Genomic DNA, 24,993 nt, shown 5'->3' on the forward strand with positions numbered 1-24,993 from the left:
TCTCTCCCCTTTTTGGTTCTTTCACCTCACAGGCTGCCCCCTCTCAGCATCATTCCATTTTCCCTCTTTCTAGCCATAGAAGCACCTCAGAGTTCAGTCTGCCGACCTTTTCTATCATCACCTTCTTGATGATCTCACCTGGCCCCACTGCTTTATTATTATTTTTTTAATTTAAATCAATTAACATATAATGTATTGTTTCAGGGGTACAGGTTTATGATTCATCAGTCCTATATAATATCCAGTGCTCATTACATCACGTGCCCTCATTACCCCATCCCCCACCCTCCTCCCCTCCAGCAACCTTCAGTTTATTTCCTAAGATTAAGACTCTCTTATGGTTTGTCTCCCTCTCTGGTTTCATTTTTCCCTCCCTTCCCCTATGATCCTCGGCCTTGTTTCTTAAATTCCACGTATCAGTGAGATCATATGATAGTTGTCTTTCTCTCATTGACTTATTTTGCTTAGCATAATACCCTCTAGTTCCAGCCATGTCATTGCAAATGGCAAGATTTCATTTTTTGATGGCTGCGTAATATTCCATTGTATATATACACCACATCTTTATCCACTCATCTGTCGATGGACATCTGGGCTCTTTCCATAGTTTGGCTAATGTGGACATTGCTGCAGCCCCACTGCTTTAGTACTTCATCGTACAAATGTCCTATTTATCTATTGTCAGTGGACATCTGAGCTGTTCCCAGTTTTTTGCTATTAAAAATGTTGCTATAAACGTTCTTGTAAATGCCTCCTAGTGCAGAGATAACAAGTTTTCCTAGTGTATATATGCACATTTACAAAGTAAGGCTAACCTGGTTTCCAAAGTGGTTGTACCAATTTACACCCCTTCCAGCAGTATTTTTCATTGCATCACATCCTAGCCAATACTTAGAACCAATTAAACATTTTTTGCCTATCTTGTAGATATGAAATGGCACCTGTGATTTTAATATGCATTTCTTAGATTACTAATGAAATGAGAAATCATTTCATATACTTATGGAATGTTCTGTGAAATGTCAGTTCATGTATGTTGCCCATTTTTCCGTTGGGTTTTTGTCATTCTCATAGATCTGGTGTTTTATATTCTTGATCCTAGTCCTTTCAGATTGCAGCTTCTCTTTGCACTGTCTTTGTGGTATCTCCTAATGAGTATAAGTTCTTAATGTATTCACATTTATCAATCTTTCCCTTTGATTTGTACTTTGCCTTAAGAAATTCTAATCCACAGTCATAAAATTATTTTCTAGATTTTATGTTTTCCTGTATTTTCTAACTTTGCCTCTCACATTCAGTCCACATTTAATCCACCTAGAACTGGTACTTATGTATAGCATTAGGTAAAAATCCTAGTTTTTCTCAGTATAGTCCACAGTAATTTCCTAGATTCTAGCATAAATCTAGCTTTCATATATGTGGTTTTGGCCTCTCTATATTGTTACATAGTCTGTTTATCTATTCTTGCACTAAGACTTATTACATTGCACTACCTTATTACAAGTTTTGCCTGACGGGCGTCTTCCCCCATCTCATTCTTGTTTATCATTTGCCTTTAACTTCCACATAAAGTTGAGAAAAAGATTATCAAGCTCAATAACAAAAAGAAACAAACCTCTTGGAATTTTAATTGAATTTGTACTAATGCTAGATCAGTTTGGGGGAACTGTCATATTTATAATACTCTTTTTATTCATGAACATGGTATGTCCATTAATTTGGATCTACATTAATGTCTTCCAATAAAGGTTTAAAACTCTCCCAAAGAAGGTTTCCACATCTTTTATTAAATTTAATACTAGGTACTTTATATCTGATCTCTGTATTTTGTGTTCACAGATCTTGCTAACCTATTAATTCTAATAATTTAACTTCAGTCTTTCACATCATCTCCTATCATCTGTAAATAATGACCACCAAGACCCACGATTACATTCTCTAGGGTGGCTCCTCTGACTCCCAAATAATTACTGCTTTGCTACTGAATCTTTCTAAATTTGTTTCCTCATCTGTAAAATGAGGAACCCCAATAATACTGTTTTGACACTTACTTGAAATAACACATGGGAAATGGCCAGCATGTATTAGTCTCATCAACTCTTTTCTTCCAGACAGCACATTGTTGTTGTTGTTTTTTTATACTCAAGGTATTGCAATAATTTTGAGTATGCACTGAATAGAAATTATTCTATTTCCTGGCTCCCCAAAACAGAAAGAATATTCCTTGGCTTATAGCTCATTCCTGAATCCCATACTTAGCAGAGAGTAGGCACTCAAATGCTAAAAAAGATAGGCTTTCATCTAGGGTTAAAAACAAAAACAGTACTATATACCTAAAGTTAAGCCCACTGCTACACCTACAATGAGAATTCTGTTCAGAACATTAGGATACTATATACACCTCTTCAAACAAAGAAACGTTAACTATATTCTCTAATTAAAGTAACAGTCTCTGTAGAAGTACAAAATTTGCAGGTAAAAAAAATCCCTTCCAATGACTGTGTGCATTGAGCAAATTCAGAAATATTTTCAGTATAAGCATGGAAATAAAAAAGATTTTAACTGAATAACTGGTTTTATTAACTGATTCCATCAGAAAAATCGGTATTATTTTTATTATCTCATTCTGGTTTGACTATACTGTGCTGACTTAGCAGAGATATTGGATTATAAAAGAATCTTTCAGATCTTTCTTGGATATTGGAATTTGGCTTCAATCTTTCAGTTCTTGTGTCTGCCCTTTATTGGTTGTATTAGTTTGGGCCTGAATGCATACACTGAACTCAATTATAAAATGGAATTACTAAATCATGACTTACCCTTTTCTTACATAAAGCCATCACTAGATGGCAGCATAGTTTTTAAAATTTAAGTGTTTAAAATATTTTAAACACTTAAAATATTTAAACTATTTAAGTCACTGTAAAAAATCACAAGATATTTAAAAATAAGATGCCAGTTTTTACCTCCAAAATGGATATATGTATTTTAAAAGCAACCATTATTGAAAAGTTTGTGGAGAAATGTGATTTTTCACATACAGCTGGGGTGAAGGTAAATCAAAGGGCAACATCATGTGTCAAAAAACCTCAAATGTTCATATTCATTGAATCAAGCACTCTAAGAAACTGCTTTTTGGAAAACAGAGATATATATTTACATTTATTTACAAGGATATTTACTGCCGTATCCTTCATACTAGTAAAAAATCGAGTAAAATAACCTGAATACCCAATGACAAGAACTGATTAAAACTCTAAGTTGAAATACCAGATAGCCATTAAAAGCTTAAAACCCCAATATGTTGATCATTACTGTACATAAGTCACTTGGGCATCTTGTCCAAAAGCAAATTCTGATTCCCTAAGTCTGGGATGGAGCCCCTGATTCAGCATTTGTTAATAAGTTCCCACTAACATGATGCTCACATTGGTAGGCTATAGACCACGTTTTTAGTAGTAAGCTTTTAGACCATTTAATAAGAAAATGTTGATACTGTGTTAGCACTCAAACGGCCCCCATATAACCTACCTATACATTTTCTCTATAAGGCTTATTCATATAACATACATGTCCAAAATCAACTTTATTTTTTTAAATAATCTCTACACCCAACATAGTGCTCGAACTTGTGACCCCAAGATTAAGAGTCACTCGCTTCTGAACGAGCCAGTCAGGCACCCAAGAACTTCTGCTCTTACTAATTATATGTTTACTATTCAGTTGTGTTTGCTCTTAAACTATGTCAATAGTGTTTTTCCTGTGATTTCATGAGTATTATATAAAGATTTTATTTATTTGACAGAGAGACACAGCAAGAGAGAGCACAAGCAGGTGGAGTGGGAGAGAGAGCAGCGCAGGGAGCCCGATATGGGGCTCGATCCCCGGACCCTAGGACCATGACCTGAGCCAAAGGCAGACGCTTAACGACTGAGCCACCCAGGCGCCCCTCATGACTATTATATAAACCATTGAAATGAGTGTAAATAGAATTGGTTCAATGAAAACTAAGCTTAATACTTTGTTTTTGTTTTTTAAACTAAACTTAATATTTGGGAGACTCAATAAAGCGTCACTTTAAAAATCAGTTGACAATGACACACCACTTCATACCCATTAAGATGGTTACCATCAGAAAAATGAAAAATAAGTGTTGGTCAGGATGTGGAGAAACTGAAATTCTTATGCATTGCTAGTGGGCATATAAAATGATGCACCTGCTGTAGAAAAGTTTTGGGGTTCCTCAAAAACTTAAACAGAATCACCACATAAGATCCAGCAATTCCACTGCTAGGTATATACCCAAAAGAATTGCAAGCAGGGACACATACTTGGACACCAATGTTCACAGCAGCATTATTGACCATAGCCAAAAGGTGGAAACACCCTAATGCCCATCAACAGATGAATGGATGAAAGGTGGTATATACATACAATGGATGAGTCACCCATTAAAAGGAAATTCTGATACATGTTACACCATGGATGAACCTTGAAAATATGCTGAGTGAAATATACCAGTAACACAGGACCACATAGTATATGACTCCACTTATATGAGGTACCTAGAATAGGCAAATTCATAGAAAGTACAGTAGAGGCTGTCAGGGACTGGGGGTGAAGTAGGAATGGGGAGTTATTGTTTAATGGGTACAGTGTTTGCTTCGGATGATTCAACAGTTCTGGGAAGGGATAGTGGTGATGGCTTCACACTGTGAATGTATTTACTGCCACTGAAATACACATTTAAAAAATGGTTAAAATGACATTTTTAAAATGTTTTACCCTCTAAAAGACGCTGCTGAATTAGCTCTTACAACTAGTATTACAGGGTTCCCTGCTAACCAAAAGTAGAGCTATAATGGCATAAAGTGAAGGAATTACCATTAAATTACATAGAAAACTTTTTGAGCACTCCCAGGCCCAAAAAATAACCTCAGGCTTTTGTAATACGCTAGGACACATTTTGCTAAGGGATATACAAAATAAATCAAAACAAAGCACAGATGCTCACAGTTCAAAGCCATGGTGGTGTGATGCTGAGTGGTTTCCAGGGAAGGAGCTTGGTGGTGCCACTCAACTGCTCAGGGTACACACATTCTCTGTAACAGCTGGCTGTACAACAAGTGCTTAACACTATTTTTACTTTCTGCCTTTTTCCATAAAAGCAAAAACCCTCTTCAGATTTCCTTTGGTTAGCAAAAACAAGGCACTAACGTCTTTCATAAAAGTGGCATAAATGAGAACTTTTGAAAACTACGGGATACCTGTGTAAGCTTAAGCTATCAAGATAATGTGGTAGAGCTACTAATTTAAAAGACATTCATTCATTTATTGAACATCTATGTAGCATACGCTGATGTAGGAACTTAGGACTTAGAAAATAAACAGGATCCTTGCTTTCAATGGCCCTGTATATTCTAGTAGACAACAAACACACCATACATTGTGTTAGGTAACATATATTGTGTTAATAAGCACTTGGGAAAATAAAGCAGAGTAAGGGACTTACCAGGTTCCATTCTTCAAGAGAAAGCTGAAAATAAACCTTATTAAGATGACACTGTCATGCAGATATCCAAAGCATTCCAGGCAGGGGAAATGGCCCCTGCAAAGCCTGAGAGGCATAAGTATGCCTGGTCTGTTTGAAAAAAACAAGGCCAGAGTGGCTGGAATGTAATCAGCGGGGAGGGGAAAGTGGTATTGGCAGATGTGGTCAGAGAGGTAACATTTAGGGGCCAAATCATGGAGAAACCTTTTAAAGACTGGAGCTTTCCTGATAGAAATGGGGAGCCACTGCAGGATTTTGAAGAGATAAAATAAAAAACTGACAGTTGTGCTGGAAAGATTGTAGGGAGGCAAGAGCAGAAAATGGGGAGACCTATAGGAATTATTGCAGTAATTTATTTTTTTTTTTTTAAAAGTTTGAGAGAGCAGGGAGGAGGGGCAGAGGGAGTGGGAGAAGCAGGCTCCCTGCTGATCAGGGAGCCCAATACGGGGCTCAATCCCAGGACCTCGAAATCATGACCTGAGCCACAGGCAGATGCTCAACAGACTGAGCCACTCAGGCACCCCTACTGCAGTAATTTAACATGCAAATGATGAAAGCTGTGGAAGTAGTTAAGTGGTCAGATTCTAGGTATTTTCTGAAGATAGCCCCCCAAAAAAAAAAAAAAAAGATTTCCTGATGTATTGGATGTGAGGTATTGAAGGGTCAAGGGTGATTTCAAAGTTTGGATCTAAGCAATTGAAATGATGGTATTGGGTGTCAGCTATTGAGAAAGACTGTGGGCTTAGCAGACAGTGGGGAAGTGTGAGAGGATGAAAAGAGTTCAGCATGTTGTTTGATGTGCCTATTAGATATTTAAGGTGTCTAATAGACAGTTTGGGGAAAAGGTCTGAATTGGAAATATAAACTTAGAAACCGACAGCATATTAATACCTAAAGCCAGGAGACAGGGAAAGAGCACCAAGGCATTCAGGGAGGCTAAGCCTCCTCAGAATACCCCAAAATTAAAAATCTAGGGAAGAAAAACAGCAAAGGAGACTAAGAAGGATGTAGGGAATAATAAAATGTAAATAAAAATCATTTAGAACTCCCTACTTTATCTGCCTACTTACATTAGCTGAGAAGAGGGCATGTTCCATTCTCAGTATTTCAGTAAACAGGATAACAACTGGTAGAAGGTAACTTTAGGTAGATTACTGCCCCGGTATCCTTGAGATGAGAGAGAAGTTGTGCCATTTATCTCCATCCTCCATTTCGTGTCCATTCATATACTCAGATCATTTAGAAAGTCAGGGACAACATAAAACAGATTGCTATAAGCTTTAGATAGGCAGTCTCCCACGGTGCACAGATAACAGCATGTTCACAAGTAATGTGGAATATGAAAGAGTTTAAGTTTACTTTTTTTTTTAGTTTTAAATTTTATCATGGCTATAATTACCTATTTTTTACCTTTATGATTACTGTTTGTGGTTTTTATCTTAAGATTTTATTTGAAAGGGAACGCGCACGCGCACATGCACAGGTGGGGGGAGGAGAGAGGGAGAGGGAGAAGCAGACTCAGGACCTGATGATGACCTGAGCAGAAGTCAGGTGCTTAACCGACAGTTACCCAGGAGCCCCATAACTTTACCTAACTGGGGTAGAATGGCTGCCAGCAATCCTGGAATAACTTCCGAGTTGTATAAAAATAACTTCAACAGACAAGTGTTTACAATGGATATACTATTAACTGAAAAGCCAGCCATCACTAAATTCACTGAGTAACAATTAGCTCTAGGCTTCACATTTCTGCAAATCACTTTCTAATATATTGAGCATGTTCTTGGGATAGGTTAGATGCTTAGGAAAATTTTTTGCTCGTATTTTCATTTAAAGTGATTCCCCATCCAACCCACCCCTACCCAGGGAAATCTAAAGAGGCAATAATGTAAAATGATTTAGACACTTTGGGGGATTAAAAAAACCTAAAGTGATACACAGTGATATGTATCCAAGTTTCTATACTGTACTGGGGTAAAGCCCAACTTCTTAGTCAATGTCCAAATTTTCCACAATGTTAACATTTCCATAAATGTTATACTCATCTCTCATATCTAATAGGATAGCTATAATAATTACAGAGGTAGAACCCATGCAAGTATTCACATTTTTTAAAGATTTTATTTATTTGACAGAGAGAGACACAGCGAGAGAGGGAACACAAGCAGGGGGAGTGGGACAGGGAGAAGCAGGCTTCCTGCGGAGCAGGGAGCCCGATGCGGGGCCCGATCCCAGGACCCTGGGATCATAACCTGAGCCGAAGACAGACACTTAACGACTGAGCCACCCAGGCACCCCTAAGTATTCACATATTAAAAAAAAAAAAAAAAGAATACCACTAAGTTGCTAAGGCCTAACACAGAAGTATCCAGCACAGTATCTTGCAGAGTAGGCATGCTCAGTGTTTGTGGAAGTGTAACATTTTAAGGTAATATATTCCTAAGTGCTTACAGTTCAGGTATCAATAGAGGGTAAGTTAGCACTTACAACGGGGGTGGGGTGGGGTGGGAGGGTCTTAGTTTGATGACATTCAGCAAGTAACAGAAAAAAGCAGATGTGGAATCTTAAACACATTCTAACTTTGACTCATCATTCTGCTAGTAGTCCTCTAACTCTTCAGAGCCTATTGGCTCACTTGATAAAGGGGAATACTATCTTTTGGGTGATTGAAGAAACAGAGAAAATAGGTATGACAACAATTTAAAAAAATGCTGATGGCACCCCTCCCTCACCATCAAAACAGCCAGCCATCTAGAAGGCATGGGTGACTATATTCTGTAGGTGGGTTTTAAACAGAAAAATGATATTAATGCCTTCCCCATCCGGGAGCTTGATCTAACTACCTACCTTCTGGGTGACTGAATGTGTCACCACTTATTAAAGTGGACTGCCACCACAAAAATGGAGCCTACTCTCACTAGACTAAGTCCCAACAAACCTATCATCTGTTCATTCTCCCAAACTTAAACCACAATGCCCTCAGCTGTTTTAAAGTCACTAGATATGGGCGCCTGGGTGGCTCAGTTGGTTAAGCGACTGCCTTCGGCTCAGGTCATGATCCTGGAGTCCCGGGATCGAGTCCCGCATCGGGCTCCCTGCTCTGCAGGGAGTCTGCTTCTCCCTCTGACCCTCCCCCCTCTCGTGCTCTATCTCATTCTCTCTCAAATGAATAAATAAAATCTTAAAGAAAAATAAATAAATAAATAAAGTCACTAGATATAACTTAAAACTACCACCTACCTTCAGCCCACAAACCTCCATGTATTTTTGTCTATCTACATTTTCCCTCCTGAGGAAGGAGTGTTTCTCTTCTAATCCAAAGCTACTTCCTCTCTGGGCACCTGGCTGGCTCATTCGATAGAGCATGCAACTCTTGATGACCAGGTCATGAGTGCAAGCCCCATGTTGGGCATAGAGCTGACTTTAAAACAAAACAAAAAACCAAGTCTCCAAAGCTCTTTCTTCTCATACTACTGATATATGAGCATTTTTTCCCAAACAAAAAACCTGTAAGTTGTATCAGACTCCTCACCTCCCCTGCGTCCCCATGTTTTGATGGTTTCCTCTCTATTTTAACTGTTACTACAAAGTTATGACTTTAACCCACATCTTCAAAACTCCAAGACCATGTAACTAATTACTACTTGCTATTTCTTGGATCTCAAAGGCACAAAATTCATACTATCTCCATGTTTTCTTCCCAGAATTTCCTGACTCGGGCAATGGTATATCATTACATAAGCTCTAAAAGCCAGCCTTTCTCACCTCATATCCAAACATCCAGTAAGTATTTGCAATTTAGCTTCACAAGTCTTTCACTAAATGAACTTTTCTCCATGTCTATTAACCTATCTCCCTGTAGTCAAAGATTCCTTTAATAGTTTCACTGGTTTACCCTATTCTTTTCCTGATTTAAACTTACAGCCAAAAAGATTTCTTGAAATGCTAGCAATTGACACTTCACACACTTCGATGATTCCACATCATTCTTGGGGCAATCTTTAAAGTGATTTATAAGCCCTTAGTCTTGGCTTTTGCCTTTTTCAAACTGGCATTCTCCCAATTCCTATCAATACACTCCCTCCTGACACAAAAGCCCTTTTATGCAAAGGTCTCTCACTAGCAGGTACCTCCTTTCCCTCTTCATCAAGTCTTACTCGTTCTTCAGGTCTCAGTGTTATCATTTAAGAAGTAAACTCTATTTCCTGAAGTTTTCCTATAAAGCTGAATACAGATTTTTGAAAAGTTAAGATCATGTGTGTTTATCCTTTATTGGGCATGGACAACAGCAGCTGACAGGAACTGATATAACATAAAAATCCAACAGCTCTGTTAGTGAAATATAAATGGGACACAAGATGGAAACAAGAAGCATTGGAAACCATTTCCAGTATTTCCTGTTTCGTGGTAATGGTTACTGGGTAGATTCTGTCTACCTAATCCTTTATAAAAAAAAAAGTCCATCTTTCACTAAATCAGGTCTTGACTGACTGCTATGGAGTCGTGTGTGGCATCTGGTTAAAAAAATGTTCCTAATAATCTTTCTTTCAAATACTCTCTGCAAGAGTCTCAATTAACTCAATGAAAGGTGGATCAATGAATGCAATCTTCAAAATGTAAACATGTAACAGTAACAGGGAAACTAACAAAACCTGAACCACAATTTCAGTGGGTCACGGAAAGGGATCCTAGGAATAACTTATTATTTCTCATATGATTATTACTGTTTATAGACTTGTTACCTTCACCATACTTTGAAGCCTACAGGTGAGAAATCTTGGGCCTGACTATAATAGCTGGCATACAAATCCTTACTGAAATCACAATTTGTTACCATTTTAAAAGTACTCTGTTGTTTCTAAGCTAGCAGGTGAAATATTTTTGCTGTAATCTAGAAATCTTTTTACTTGATTCAAGTCTACTAAGGTTAATAATCCCCTAAAACTAACAAATGTTTTCTGAACCTTAGGTTTGAGAATAAAACAGCCTAGAACTGTTTTAGGTTTCTAAAGCCTAATTTTAAGCTCGGTATCATCTGCTTTAAAGACCATCAACATTCAGTGCAGAAAAAAATAACCACTGGCGGGGGCGCCTGGGTGGCTCAGTCGTTAAGCGTCTGCCTTTGGCTCAGGTCATGATCCTGGGGTCCTGGGATCGAGCCCCGCATCGGGCTCCCTGCTCCGTGGGAAGCCTGCTTCTCCCTCTGCCATTCCCCCTGCTTGTGTTCCTGCTCTTGCTGTGTCTCTGTCAAATAAATAAAAATCTTAAAAGGGGGGGGGGGAGAAAAAATAGCCACTGGCTTAAAGACAAAATACAGACAACAGTCCAATTTCTGTTATACTGTATATTGCCAATAGATATGATTTATTCATACCATACACAATGGTTAAATAATGAACCAAATAAAAAGACAAACTGTAAAGTATTATCAAAACTGTTTTATTTTCAATACAAGATAAATACCATGCTTGTTACTAGTGCAGTTTAGGGCCAACAATGGCCATATAGCAAACTGCTGAACAGTCACCTAAATGCTAAAGAAAGAAAAGACAAAGTAAACATTAAACACAAAATTGCAATTACAAACATTTTAATAAAATGGAATGAGCTTTTTAATAGAAGCTAATATGGAAGTCTAGTTCTCATGGACACCAAAATGATGTCTTTTTGATCAAATATCACCTTACCTTTTGCACAGAAATCTTACTGTGAAGTCACCAGAGTCAACAGCTAAAATTTTAAGACTTTCTTTGGCCTTCTGGTATTAGACAAATTATTTACAAACCTTGATTTAGTTAATTCATGGATACTGGTAATATGATACAATTTTTTTGTTAAGGGCTTTCCATTAAAAATTGTAAAACAACTTTGTAAGGCTGTACAAGGCTGTAAACTACTTTGCTAATATACCATGGGATGAAGAGGAAGAGTAAGAATAGACCTTTTTTTTAAGGCTAAAGTCATCAATGTTATAGATGCATTCCTTAGAATACATTATGATTTACCCCAAGGATCCTTTCCCATTAAATACCACCTGAGTACTACAATTTTCAAAGTAAAAAAATAAACATGAATTCACCATTGTATTTTAAAATAATTTAACTTACAGAATGCTGAGAAGTGTTATGCAGTAACAGTGTGACAAAAAGAACACATCTTCAAAATGAAATGTTTTTACTAAATGCAGGGTCTGTCCAATTATGAAATTAATGCAAAACATTTACACCCATGGCAGAATTTTAGGATGCTCGCACATGAAAAACTTTCTATGGTATTTACTATCCGCCGATACCATTTCAGGATTTGTGTGACTTCAATTAAATTCTACCTAACATTTTAAGACTCCTATTACAATATGTTAATATATCAGGAAGTCTTTAAAACATTAAAATCTGTCTGTACCTAACCAAATGTTTATATGTCCCATACAAAAACCACAGTAGCTGCATACTCAGAATGAATGCCAACAACCTGAAATTTTAAAGAAACATTGGTTAAAACAAACCTAAATCAATCTAAACTGGACACAATTGCCTGAATATTTGAAAAATTCATATTGCTTCTTTCTAATGCCGAGAAAGAAGAGTATAAGAACTTCCTCCCAGAAGCCTAGACATTTTAACACATTTTCTTTTTCAACTTACAATTAAACTTTAATCCAGAATCTTTTGATTTCTCTAATCAAAAATCTCACATTACAAACATAAGGAATGCTATATGTAAGGCCACATCTTAAGAAATTTATAATTTTTGGTTGAATATGTATTAAAAAATTAGTCTAAGGCTTCTAAGAGTCAAGTTGCTAAAAAAAATGAAATAAATACTCCAGTGTTTAAACTGAAGGTTAATGTAAAAAAACAACACACACACAGAGTAAGAACAGAAAAATAGAATGTTTTGCTACAAAAATCCCACTTAATATATTTTAGCACAAAAATGTCTAATATGTACAATGGATAAGCGTGCATTTAAGTACATACAACTGCAGGAAACATTTACAGACGGCTATGGGATGCAAATGAACTTAATGAATAAAATTTAAAAGGCAGTTATCTGTAAAACAGTAAGACTCTGAATACTGTATTCTCAGTAAAGAATCAGAACATAAACTTCCTCTTAAAATAACAGGCCGAAGCTTAAAACACAAAATTGGAGCCATCTTATAAAATACAGAAAATGCAATGATCATTCAGGTATGAACCAAAATGTTGAGAGCACTCCATCAGAAAGTCTCATAGTAGCATTTCATTGTATAAAACAGTATGTATTTAGGTTATTGGCACATTTAAATACATAAGGGAAAGAGAAAGTCTTTACCCTTCCAACAATTTTCCCCTTTCACTATAAAATGTTATACAACATTCATTAAAATCCTGTGTTTATTTTAAGAACTGACCTTAAACTAGTAAAAAACAAAGCAATATTCTCCACAGGAGAATTAAATGAAAAATAATACCTTAAGCTACAATCCATAAGTTATCTGTGAACTCCAAATTGTAGTTAACTGCTTAAGAATATTCTAGGTAAAGGGGCCATTAAATGGGCTATAAACTATGATCAACAGCCACTGCAACTTACTCCAAATCTTTCTTATGAAAACTGACAAAATAAACACTTCCAAATTTACACTGGAATATCCTTTCCAAAACGTTATGTCCTTTAACTAAAAGCAGCACAATCGATTCAAAGTGTTGCTTTGGAAGCATTACCACTGAGGTGCTGCCTCACTCATTCATAACTACTGGCTCAAAGGAATGTGACCGCATAGCACTAATAAATGCCTATGGTTTAAAGTTAAACTCAAATTTGTTTTCATGTCCACTACAATTATTAGTAAAAAGAAATGAAAAGGTCTCTGAAACTCTCTTTCTCTGTGTTTTTTTGTTTTTGGTGTCTATGTAATGATTTATCTCTTTGGATTGTTTTTACATGTTAAAAAAAGTTTTCAAATAACATTAGCTCATAAACAACAGAGGGATATGAAGAATAAAACAAGGCTTGCAATTTTCACCTTTACTGCTATACATTCGTGTGTTATCAGGTAGAAGACTGTAAGAATTAATGTTAAACCAAAAAGTTATTTCCTTCTGACAACACTTAAAAATAACGGACTAGCAGCAAACAATTCTAGTACACTCACATTGTCTGCAACAAAAGTTACGTAATGAAATCAGCCATGTAGGGAGAAGAGTGATATAGAATGAGCAATTAAAGGGTTCCACTGATAAAAAAGGAAAAGATAAATGATTTAATTAGTACAAAATTTCCAGTTTCATCTCAAGTTCAAGTGGTTAGATTTTTAGAATTCCATTTTAAAACGGTCAGAGAGTATCTTATTCTCATGGACATTTACTTACCTTTTAAGCTTACTATTAACTAATTTCCCTTGAAATATATTTATGTCCATACTTCTTCACATTAGGGCATTATAATTAAAATATAAAAAAGCTAAGGAATGACAAAACACCTATACACAAAACAAGAAAACTGATTTTGATACAACTCTCAAAGGATGTTAAAAAGGCAACTGCATTTTCAACAAGATAGAACACTTGAAAAATTTCTGAGAGCAAACAGTTCTTAAAAACACCAGTGATCCCATGCACAAATACTCTAAATCACAAAATGTCTTAAAATAAAACTAGCAATAACATGAATAACTTGAAACAGCTAATTTTGTAAGAACTAGTGTGATAGCGGTTAAAATGAAAGAACTGCAGTGCATATCTCTGGAGGGCTTCTACAAGTTGCACATGACATAATATCCAGGGTACCTAAATACTTTTAAGCATTGCCCTAAAATTTGGGTATATTTTTAAAAAACCAATGTGTATTACCAAATTGCTCAAAAATAATCAGATCTTAAAAACAAATTAACTTGCTTAGGAATTCAACTCATTTCTGAAATAGTGATTCCGAATGATCTTCCTATAAAAGTATCTAATCAAGTTGACACTCTGCCTATGCTAATTTTGCAATTAAGAACACATGCTAGCCAAGTGCTTTTAACGTGGGCCTATATGCAAGGCAGATTTGAAAAAATCTTTGATTAAGTAACTCTAGCATGAATCAAAAGGCTGCATGAATACACACAAGATTCCTTAAACTGTGGTGACAGGGTACACCTATAATCACCCATTACACATACAGGAGAATACAACTCATTATTAGTAAGCATCACGCCCTTCCAAAATCTACAGTAACCAGAAAATAAAACTAATGCTCTCCTTACTCACATTTGTCTGCTGCACGGCTGTATTTACACTGCCTATGGCTTCAAAAATAAACCATAAGCACTATTAATATAAAACAGCAAATAACTGCCGCATCAAATCAGAATAGTCAAAATATTTCTTCAATGCTAGCAGTTTACAATTAAGCGTTTCAGTACATCTGTGTTGTAATTAAGCTGCATTACTGTGGCAAATAACGTCTGGGTTTTTACTAAAATGTTAAAACCACAAAATTTTTTTTGACCCCTAACACATTGACTGGATTGCTATGTCTGTGAAATTTTACAAGTTTACATACCATTCAGCAAAATCACAAGCTAACTAGGTAAAAACAGCTAGAAAAGCAGAATATAGAAATATTAAATATCCATGTAATCACCTATTCTAATATCAAAATCAAGGGCAAGAGACACTTAATTAGTATGTTTAATTCACTGAACGCAAGATTAGATTGGTGCATATCCAAAAACGCTATTGCAATGCTTTTTTAAAGGACAGTATAAATGTCATAGTAACATTATCTTTAGATATTGCTGAACACAAGACTTTCCCTGAGGTGTAAACATCAAATAACTTGAACAGCTTTACACATCAGCCCCATTAAACAGTTTATTACAACACTACATCTATTGTAATCAAAGTGGTGCTGTTTACAGACATTATCATATGAACATGTTTAACAAGAACAAACTACTATAAAAACAAGCATTTACTTGACGTTTTTTTTCCAATTGCTTGCACATTATAATGGCCAAATGTATATAACCAGTAATAAAGTTGCAAAAGCTATAACTTTTTAAATCACACAGGTTTCCTTCAAATAAAACAGTTAAGCAACATAAAAAATAAAAGTAGAGCTACTGGTTACCATTTATGCAGATTTGCTTTATTCAGATCTATTCCTGTTCATTTTATCCATGAATCCTTACAGGTTCAGTTCAATCACAAGAAGCAAACTGCTGGACAAGCGTCATTTTTCCCCCATGAAGACTGTTTTGTCTTGGAAGGTGTTCCTCTTCCTTCAGCTGTAATGTGTCAAAATTTGTGATGTAGATTTTGCTATTCCCCACAATACACAGAAAAACGCTGGCTTAACTATACATACACAAGTCGTGCATCTACTTCACTGTTACGTATTCTAACACAATAAGCATTAACTGAAACAGTAGCTGCCTTTATGATGGAGAAATGCTCCCAATTTATGTGATGATTAAAACTGAGACATTGATTTCATTCTTCTTAGTTATTACCGCCTTATTAATTTAATGACTGGAACAGAAATGAAAATATAGCAGCTGCTGTTTCTGGGATGATGGAAACATTTATAAGTCATTTTCTAAAGTATGCATACTACAAAAATAAATGGGAAAATGCTTGAATGATTTTAATGTAAATATTTTTCATTCACCCACATATCAATTCTAAAGAACTCATTAACAAATGTGAACTGAATATAAAATGCAATAAATTATTTTACAAATTAGTTGTATTTATTTGACAGCATACAGGAACTTCTGCAAATGTTATAAATCAAACTGTTTCATGTTACAAAATTTATAAATAAAATTTATATATAGCTCAGTATGCACATTTAAATAAATATGACATCCACATACAAATCTTTAGACATAATACAAATTTAAAACATTTACTTTACTTTCACTCTATTCCACCTATACTGAAATAACTAATGTAGTATATAAGCTAACCAAAAACAAGCTAAATAAGAATCTACAATGATAAATTTCATTGAAAACTCACACAAAGAAAAAAAAAAACAGTAAATCTGATAAACTAAAATTTCAAGAATACAAAAATATGCAAACTTCAGGTAGAGGTTCACAAAAGAAACACTCAATTAACTTGCATTTAAGTGATCACTGAAACACCAGATATTTAAAATATAAATTCCAGGAGAGCATTTTAATAAGATGATGTAGTAAGAGGTAAAGGGCACAATATTTAGTGATATTCTTGCCACAGAGTAATTGGAAAACACTTTCTCCTTTATAATTAAGAGTAATTAATATTCTGTCACAACTATAAATGTTATATTTTATGTCCTTTCCTCCCCAACTAGGCTGTAAGCATCTTAAGAGCATCAATACACATATGCATTCACATTGCCTAGCAGTAAAAACCTATATTTTACAACTAAAACAAACAAAAAAAACAAACAAAAAACCCAAAAAACCCAACAACAAAAAGCCAAAAAAAACAAATCAAAACAAAAAAAAAACCCCAGATGTTTTAATCCTGAACTTTCTCTTTTAAATAGTTTCTATTTGCCCATATTTTTCAATGCGATACTTAAGCCATCTCTAATGTTACCTTTTATTGTACCTTTATCTTATGTTGCCTGAAGCTTTAGGTGGAATTATTTCATGGAAAAAAATCTAGAAAGGCAGCTTTCACGGGTTTTATTTTTATTCCTTGCAATGTATTTTTAAAAACTGGTATTAAAGTATTAAAGAAAGATAAGCAATGTGTTCTAACCAGAAAAGATGCACTACTGGGAAATTCATAAATCTTACTGCAAAAGTATGTTATCTCCCTAACCTTTTTGTTGTGATGCGAGAGATCTGGTCATTAAAGAGGGAAAAATTATTTAAAGTCACAGTGAACAAAAAATACCCAATCCTTCCCAAAAAAACATATGGCATACACTGCAACTTATTCATCACTCCAAAGGAGAATTTCACTACTTTTTCTGTAGAGAATCCTGTTTGTGATATTGTAACACACATCTTTTTGCAGGACAAATGTACTTATCTTTTGCTTGATTATACTTCATAGATCTTTACTATTAAGAAGTCTCTCATTTTCACCATACAGACATAAAATCTGGGGGTAGTCTGACAGTTTTTATTTCTCTTTCTAAACACTTTACATTTATCCATTTGGAAATACAAATTTTACAATCTCAAACGGAAGCAAATTTGAAGGCAATACAACCCATTTCCAATAACCCAATCCCATATTATACTCTCAAATTTCTAGGTAGACATCTACATAAACAAAGATACCAAAAAAGCTTAAAAGTGACAAATACATTCAATGCTCATGTTTTCAGAATACCATTTAAGTCAAATATGTTAATGTCAAAGTCACACAAATTATTTGTTTTTAGCTATCAGTTATAAAAGGAAGACCTATGTAAACACTTGTTTAAAAACTAAGACAAATGGAATCTACAGCTCTTTAATGAAGCACTAAGTAAAATTTCAACACAGAGAAGCACCTGTATTTTGAGATAACGTAAGATCAAGCCAATACTAACAACTCAAATTATGAGCATTTCTATTGGAAACTTATCTAAGTAAATTTGTTAGCATCAGTATTTCTAAGCTCATTGCCAATTCACCTTTCTAGTAAGATTCAAATATATATTTGATATGGCTCTTTCACAACAATCCTGAATTAAAAGAATTAACTGAATATTGAATTGAAAGAATTCTAACACACTTTCAGAGATGTGCTTCTATTAACTCAGTGAAATAAAATTCACTTTTCTCTTTTCTGAAAATTTCTCCTTACTGAGAGAAACAGGGATGGAGTGGGCAAAAGAAATAGAAGATTCTGAATATAAGTCAACTCTTGTAAATCAAATTTCCTTCTTGTGTTGACTAAAACATAGTACATTAAAATTCTGTTTATTATAGATATTTGCAAAAATTCCCTTACTACCACAACATTAGGTTATTTCCTTCTTTCTACCTGTGGACATAGTACTTACCTTACCTCATTTTAACTAAAGTCTTTCATTACACTATAAAACCTATACAAGATAGGAAGTTCACTATAGAAATAAACTTCACCACAGTCAAGGAAAACTCATCTTTGTCCCCCAAATTTCACAAAATGGACATTTCAAAATAAGCTGTTTATGTGATTTAGAACTTCCTGTGAGGATTAAAACACCCTACCACAGAAGACAAATTAGTAAATTTGGATAGCATATATGGCACACTTACCCCTTTTTGGTTATTAGGTTTTCTTTAAAACAATGCTAACTAAATATTCATCCAAAACATTGCTTATTCAAAGTGATCTAATTTACAAACTAAAACAATGGTAGTAAATTTCACACTGAGATGAAGGTGAGAGCAAGGTGACTCACATTGGCACTGAATTTTCTTTTAACAGGGAACATTAATCATTTGTAAACAAAACCCATTCTTAAACCACAGTGAGCAAAAAAAACACACTATACATCCATTCAAGGGATTACTTCCTACCCTCCTCTGTCACTTCAATTAATATAGCTGGGTGTAGTCAGGTTTTACAAATATTAAAAGCAAGGAAACCTGGAGCAAAAGAAGTGAGAACTAGAATATCCAGATGAAGCACAGCAGTTAGGATATATGGGAAAACACAAACACAAGGCTGGATAATATTAGGCAGATCTCAGATGACCTAAGAGTTGCAAAAATAATTTTTAAATATCATTACCACCAGTATCATTCATTGGAAATTAAGAGAACTTAATTTTCACATTGGTCTCAAAGTAACACTAAATCTTAAGGAGATGAAATATCTTAGCATATAAAAAAAGAACTTTTTATTCTTTTGCCTTTTTTTGTTTTCCCCAAATTAATGAAAAACTATAAACTAAATAAAGAATGCAAACCACCCTAAATCTTGTGCAATAACACAACCTAAGATTATGATATCTATGGTAAGTCTTACAACAAAGTGTAGTTATTTAATCCATATTCAATACAAGATGCTTAAAATTTTTATCAAAGAAATGGACAATGATTTGAAAATACGTAAAACCTCGTATTTCAGGGAGAGAAAAAGCATGAATAAAGAGTATATTAAAAAATAATTTGGATTCATTACTCTTTGTACAGAAAGAAAAACTGAATCATTAACAGAAATTTGCTGTGTGGCATTGTTCCAAACAATAAGAGGAATGCAATCTAAAAGAAAATAACTGTGAAAGTAAAATTATTTCTGTAAGAAGTGTACAATCTTAAAACACTGAACTACTTTTGTTTTGCTCAGAGTGGTCTGAGAATAGAGGCAGAAATTACAGAATATGAAATACAATATATTTACATACTGAAAATTTACAATACTGATATTCCCATTAAAATATTACCTACTTGAACTTATATACTGAATGCTTTTAGAAAAATTAATACATATTTTAAATGAAAGAATGCAATTAACATTACCAACAGCTCAAACACAAAAAAAATTAAGATGGGACAGACATTAACAGCTTGCCAACATCATTAAGTTTCCAGTTAAATTAAGAATTTGCCCTTTTAGCCATTCATCACTTCAATAATAAATTACATTATTGTTTTATTTATATACACGCTTACTGACATTCACGTTAGCTTCCAAGTTACTTGTATTCCATTTAGTCCATTTAAGATTTACATGAAAGCTCAAAAGGACTCATTTAAAAACTTCTATAAAGGTCAACAGACCCTATTATGATAATAATTAAATGTGCAAATAGTTATTTTGTTTGTTTAAAAGTTTTTCACTTGAATATACTTAATCCTAGCCCCCAACCCTGTAAATTCACATCTACATCCACAATAAATACTGTTTGGTATAGTAGCAAAGGTACAATATTCCAGGATAACAGAATTTTTTGCCCTAGAAATGCTTATGTAAAATTATGCTTGGATGAAGGCCCATAACAATATTACAACTCAATTCTGATTAATGTACAAACAAAACATGGGAATTTTGGTATGGTACACATCAGTGATTAAGAAAAAATGTCAACAATAGTTTGCAAGTTAGGAATTTATAGTTAATGTCTGAATGTAATGAAACTCAAGCCATGATACAATTAGGTGTATCCATTACTGGAATGTAATGTTAGTTAATTCAAAGTATTTAAAATTAACAATGGACTTTTCAAGGAGTTTACTTGGCTGACTATGCTAATTTAACTAAAACCAGGAAGAAATCTCATTAACTTTGGGTATAATCTGGTTCAGAAGCCCCTTGATGGGCATATCCAATCTTGGAGATGATTAAAAATGTACATAAAAATGTATGAAAGTTTTGTTATCATGCCTTCAGTAATTAGAAGCTTGCTGATAAATGGCAAAGTCTAAATAAAAATATAACTTGTAGAACCTGTACCTTACTATAAATGAAATGACTGATATAGTTATGCATTTCAAGTAATAAGTTGGCCACAATTCACCTTAAGCAACTGATGCACACTGAGAATTTTTTTCATAAGATGGGATTAAGATCTATTCAATCCAAGGGGGAAAAAAACTACAACTTTAAAATTTAGTGTTTAGATTTACATGACACAACATTTAATCCTTACATCCAAAAGCAGTATTAATTTCAATAAACTCAGTTTTAAAGTGAGAGATGTTCTGCTTAATACTAAATGTTTTGAGATTTATATTAAGTTCTATAATACAATACATGGAAAACTATTTTAAAATTAAAGTTTTGATAAATATTTAAGATGCATGTTCAAAATGCTAGGAAAGTATTAAAACTGGCCTTTCACTTAAAATAGCCCATAAAACTGTAAATAATGTAAATGCTAATGTACCATAAAAATAAGATTTACATGCTTATTTTATAAATAGTATTATTCAAAAAGGATCTCATTTGCTAAAATATTATCTATTATAGTTAAAGAAACTGCTATTCTGTCACAGAATTACATACACTTGATAGTCTTTAATTTTTGCCCATAACAATTTAAATACTAACAATTACCATGACTAAATTTTCAGTGTTTCCCATGATTATGGAAAATAATTGAGTAAAGAGTAGTTACTGATAAGGGGTTTGTTTTAGCCTAATTTAATCTGGATATGCCACCAACATATAAAGAAAAATTATTTGTTTACAGAATAACCTTTGTGTCACATGCACAAGCCTCACAGTGCCCTCCCCCTACTTTTCACATGAATAAATGCTGTTCACAAATATAAAAATAAAATTACACGTGAAAATGAAGTATAAACAGACAACTTCCCGCTTTATGAAAAATGTACACAAGAAATAGTTTTAAAATACAGAAAAAAAGACAAATGATTATGGTTTATGAATGAAACATCAAATAAAATTACTTCAAGGTTATTCTACCTAGGATGCATGATTTGATACAATTTAAAATTCTTAGATATGGAGTACCCTGAACCCATTTTAATTAAGTTTCATATCTTCTTTGCAAATTAAAGGATACGGTTTCTTTTATTTTAAAACAAAAACCAGATGCCAGGAAAAGTGTCTCTTCTAAAGAATATTTTTTTAAGTACAAAAGGTCTTTCAATGCTGAGAAACCATCCTCCTGTATCATAAGCTATTATAGTGTTAGATTTTCTTTAAAAGTTTTAGGGAGTTAGTTCAAGAAGGGAAACTTTCAATTTACTTTTAAAAGTCCAAGCACTATATATATATATATATATATATATATATATATGCACATACATCATATATATGTATGGATTAACTTCCTCTATTTTATGTTTCAAATTACATGCAAACTATCTATTGCAATTAAGACCATTCCAATTTTTAGATTTTAGAAGTAGACATGAGTCCTCTTGATTGTTTTCTTGCTTTCTTAAGACCATTAACAATCTCAAAGTTTTAACTCAGCAATACAATATTCAAGGATAAAAGGTCAAATTTTTTTTTACCTGTCATTACTCACCTGTCATTTGTCTCAGATGTTTCCAGAAGATTAAATTCAGAACAAGTAGTTGGACCATTTAAAATGTAGGTATATACTGTATAAACAATAGCCTTGGAGTTATAATTACTGTTAATAACACATATGCTAAATATAACAGGAACAAGGAATACCCACCTTCTTCTAACGATGACGATACTCGCGCTCTCGGTCCCGTTCTCGGTCCCGATCTCGGTCCCGGTCCCGGTGTCTCTCTCGTTCTCTGCTTCTCTCTCTATAATAATCATCATGACGATCTCTACTACGGGATTTATGACGCCGACTCTTTTCTCGTGATCTACTATGGTCCCTCTCTCTTGATCGTTCACGTCTTCTAAAAGAAATTACTGGATTAATGCTCTCCATAAGTGGATAGCAGTGTTTAAAAGTACCCGAGGCAAAAAATTCTTTACAAATCCAGTTTAGACTTAGGATATTCTGAACTTCCAATAATGATATACAAACTCACCAACAAGCATGAACTAGAAATTCCATTTTTAAAAATATTCACCCCCAAACTAGGAACCAGACACACAGGGGCAATACATCTTATCATCTGTAACATCTAATAGCCTAAAATAGACATGTAGTAACTGAAAGAAAAACAGAAAGGTAAAGGAGAAAAAATTTCAAAGGACATGTTGTTTCAAACTAAATGTACAGAAGGTAGTTATTTTGGACATAAAATTCATTAAATTATGAGACTTAAATACATAAAAATTACCACCCATTGGTAATCTAAACCTGTATGTAAGGTGATCTAAACCTATATGTAAGTATCAATTTTACATTTATAACTATCCCAAATACGGTAACTATCCCAAATATGATTCATCATGAGTCCTACTCCACTAAGAAACTTTCTTATATATGTTTGCTGCAGGGGTGTGTGGTGGGGAGCTGGGAGGCATGGTGGGAAGCAGAGTTCAAAACTTAGCACTTATGACCACTGAAAATATTGGGATACAATTCACACTGTTATTCAATAAAAAGAAATGTTTCATGAGCTGCCTTCAAAAACAAAACAAGGGCACCTGGGTGGCTCAGTCGGTTAAGCGTCTGCCTTCAGCTCAGGTCATGATCCCAGAGTCCTGGGATCAAGTGCCACATCGGGTTCCCTGCTCAGTGGGGAGCCTGCTTCTCCCTTTCCCTCTGCCTGCCTCTCCCCCTGCTTGTGTGCACGCTCTCTTTCTCTCTCTGTCAAATAAACAAATCTTTAAAAACAAAACAAAAAAAACCAAAACCAAAACCAAACAAAAAAGCAGGTAATTTAACCAAAGTATACTGCTTAAAATACTTTTAGAAATTCTGCTAAATTCTTCACAATTCTGGACTTCAAGCTCTATTACAAAGCCTTATCACCAAGACAGTATGGTACTGGCACAAATACAGACAAACAGATCAATGGAACAGAATAGAGAACCAAGAAATGGACCCTCAACTCCATGATCAACTAATCTTCGACGAAACAGGAAAGAATATCCAATGGAAAAAAGACAGTCTCTTCAACAAATGGTGTTGGAAAAACTGGACAGCCACATGCTGAAGAATGAAACTGGACTATTTCCTTTTTTTTTTAAGATTTTACTTATTTGAGAGACAGTGATGCATGCGCAAGCATGACAGAGAAGAAGAGACAGAGGGAGAAGCAGATACCCTGCTGAGCAGGGAGCCCAATTCCGGACCTGGTCCCAGGAACCTGAAATCATGACCTGGGCCAAAGGGCAGCCGCTTAACCAACGAGCCACCCAGGCGCCCCTGAGAAACTGGACCATTTCCTTACACCACACACAAAAATAGACTCAAAATGGATGAAAGACCTAAATGTAAGACAGGAATCCATCAAAATCCTAGGAGAACACAGGCTAGCAACCTATTCAACCTCAGCCACAGCAACTTGCTAGACATGTCTCCAAAGTCAAGGGAAGCAAGGGCAAAAATGAACTATTGGGACTTAATCAAAATAAAAAGCTTTTGCACAGCAAAGGAAACAGTCTACAAAACCAAAAGACAATCGGCAGAATGGGAGAAGACATTTGCAAATGTCTTATCAGATAAAGGGCTAGTATACAAAATCTATAAAGAACTTACCAAACTCAACACCCAAAGAACAAATAATGCAATCAAGAAATGGGCAGAAGACATGAACAGACATTTCTCCAAAGAAGACATCCAAATGGCCAACAGACACATGAAAAAGTGCTCAACATCGCTCGGCATCAGGGAAATACAAACCAAAACCACAATGAGATACCACCTCACACCAGTCAGAATGGCTAAAATTAACAAGTCAGGAAACGACAGATGTTGGCAAGGATGTAGAGAAAGGGGAACCCTCCTACACTATTGGTGGGAATGCGAGCTGGTGCAGCCATTCTGGAAAACAGTATGGAAGTTCCTCAAAAAGTGAAACAAGGCAGAGGATCATAAGGGAAGAGAGGAAAAAATGAAACAAGATGAAACCAGAGAGGGAGACAAACCATAAGAGACTTTTAATCATAGGAAACAAACTGAGGGTTGCTGGAGGG

At 34.7% G+C, this 24,993-nt stretch overlaps 1 protein-coding gene across 6 annotated transcripts in view; it reads right to left on the bottom strand.

Moving 5' to 3' along the window:
* Positions 1-10,980: 10,980 nt before the first annotated feature.
* Positions 10,981-24,993, bottom strand: part of CPSF6 (cleavage and polyadenylation specific factor 6) — a 34,829-nt gene continuing 20,816 nt past the window's right edge. For 3 of the 6 annotated variants that reach the window (XM_021678669.1, XM_021678667.1, XM_021678664.1), the window contains 2 exons: positions 22,604-22,799; positions 10,981-15,809 (listed from right to left, as the gene is read on the bottom strand). In XM_021678669.1, the coding sequence (XP_021534344.1) occupies positions 22,610-22,799 (190 nt within the window). In that variant the 3' untranslated portion in view covers positions 10,981-15,809; positions 22,604-22,609. The remainder of the gene's footprint in view (positions 15,810-22,603; positions 22,800-24,993) is intronic. The other 3 variants (XM_021678668.1, XM_021678665.1, XM_021678666.1) reach the window with 2 other exon arrangements.

The sequence above is a fragment of the Neomonachus schauinslandi genome, chromosome 5 (genome assembly GCF_002201575.2).
Source record: "Neomonachus schauinslandi chromosome 5, ASM220157v2, whole genome shotgun sequence".
NCBI classification, from domain to species: domain Eukaryota; kingdom Metazoa; phylum Chordata; class Mammalia; order Carnivora; family Phocidae; genus Neomonachus; species Neomonachus schauinslandi.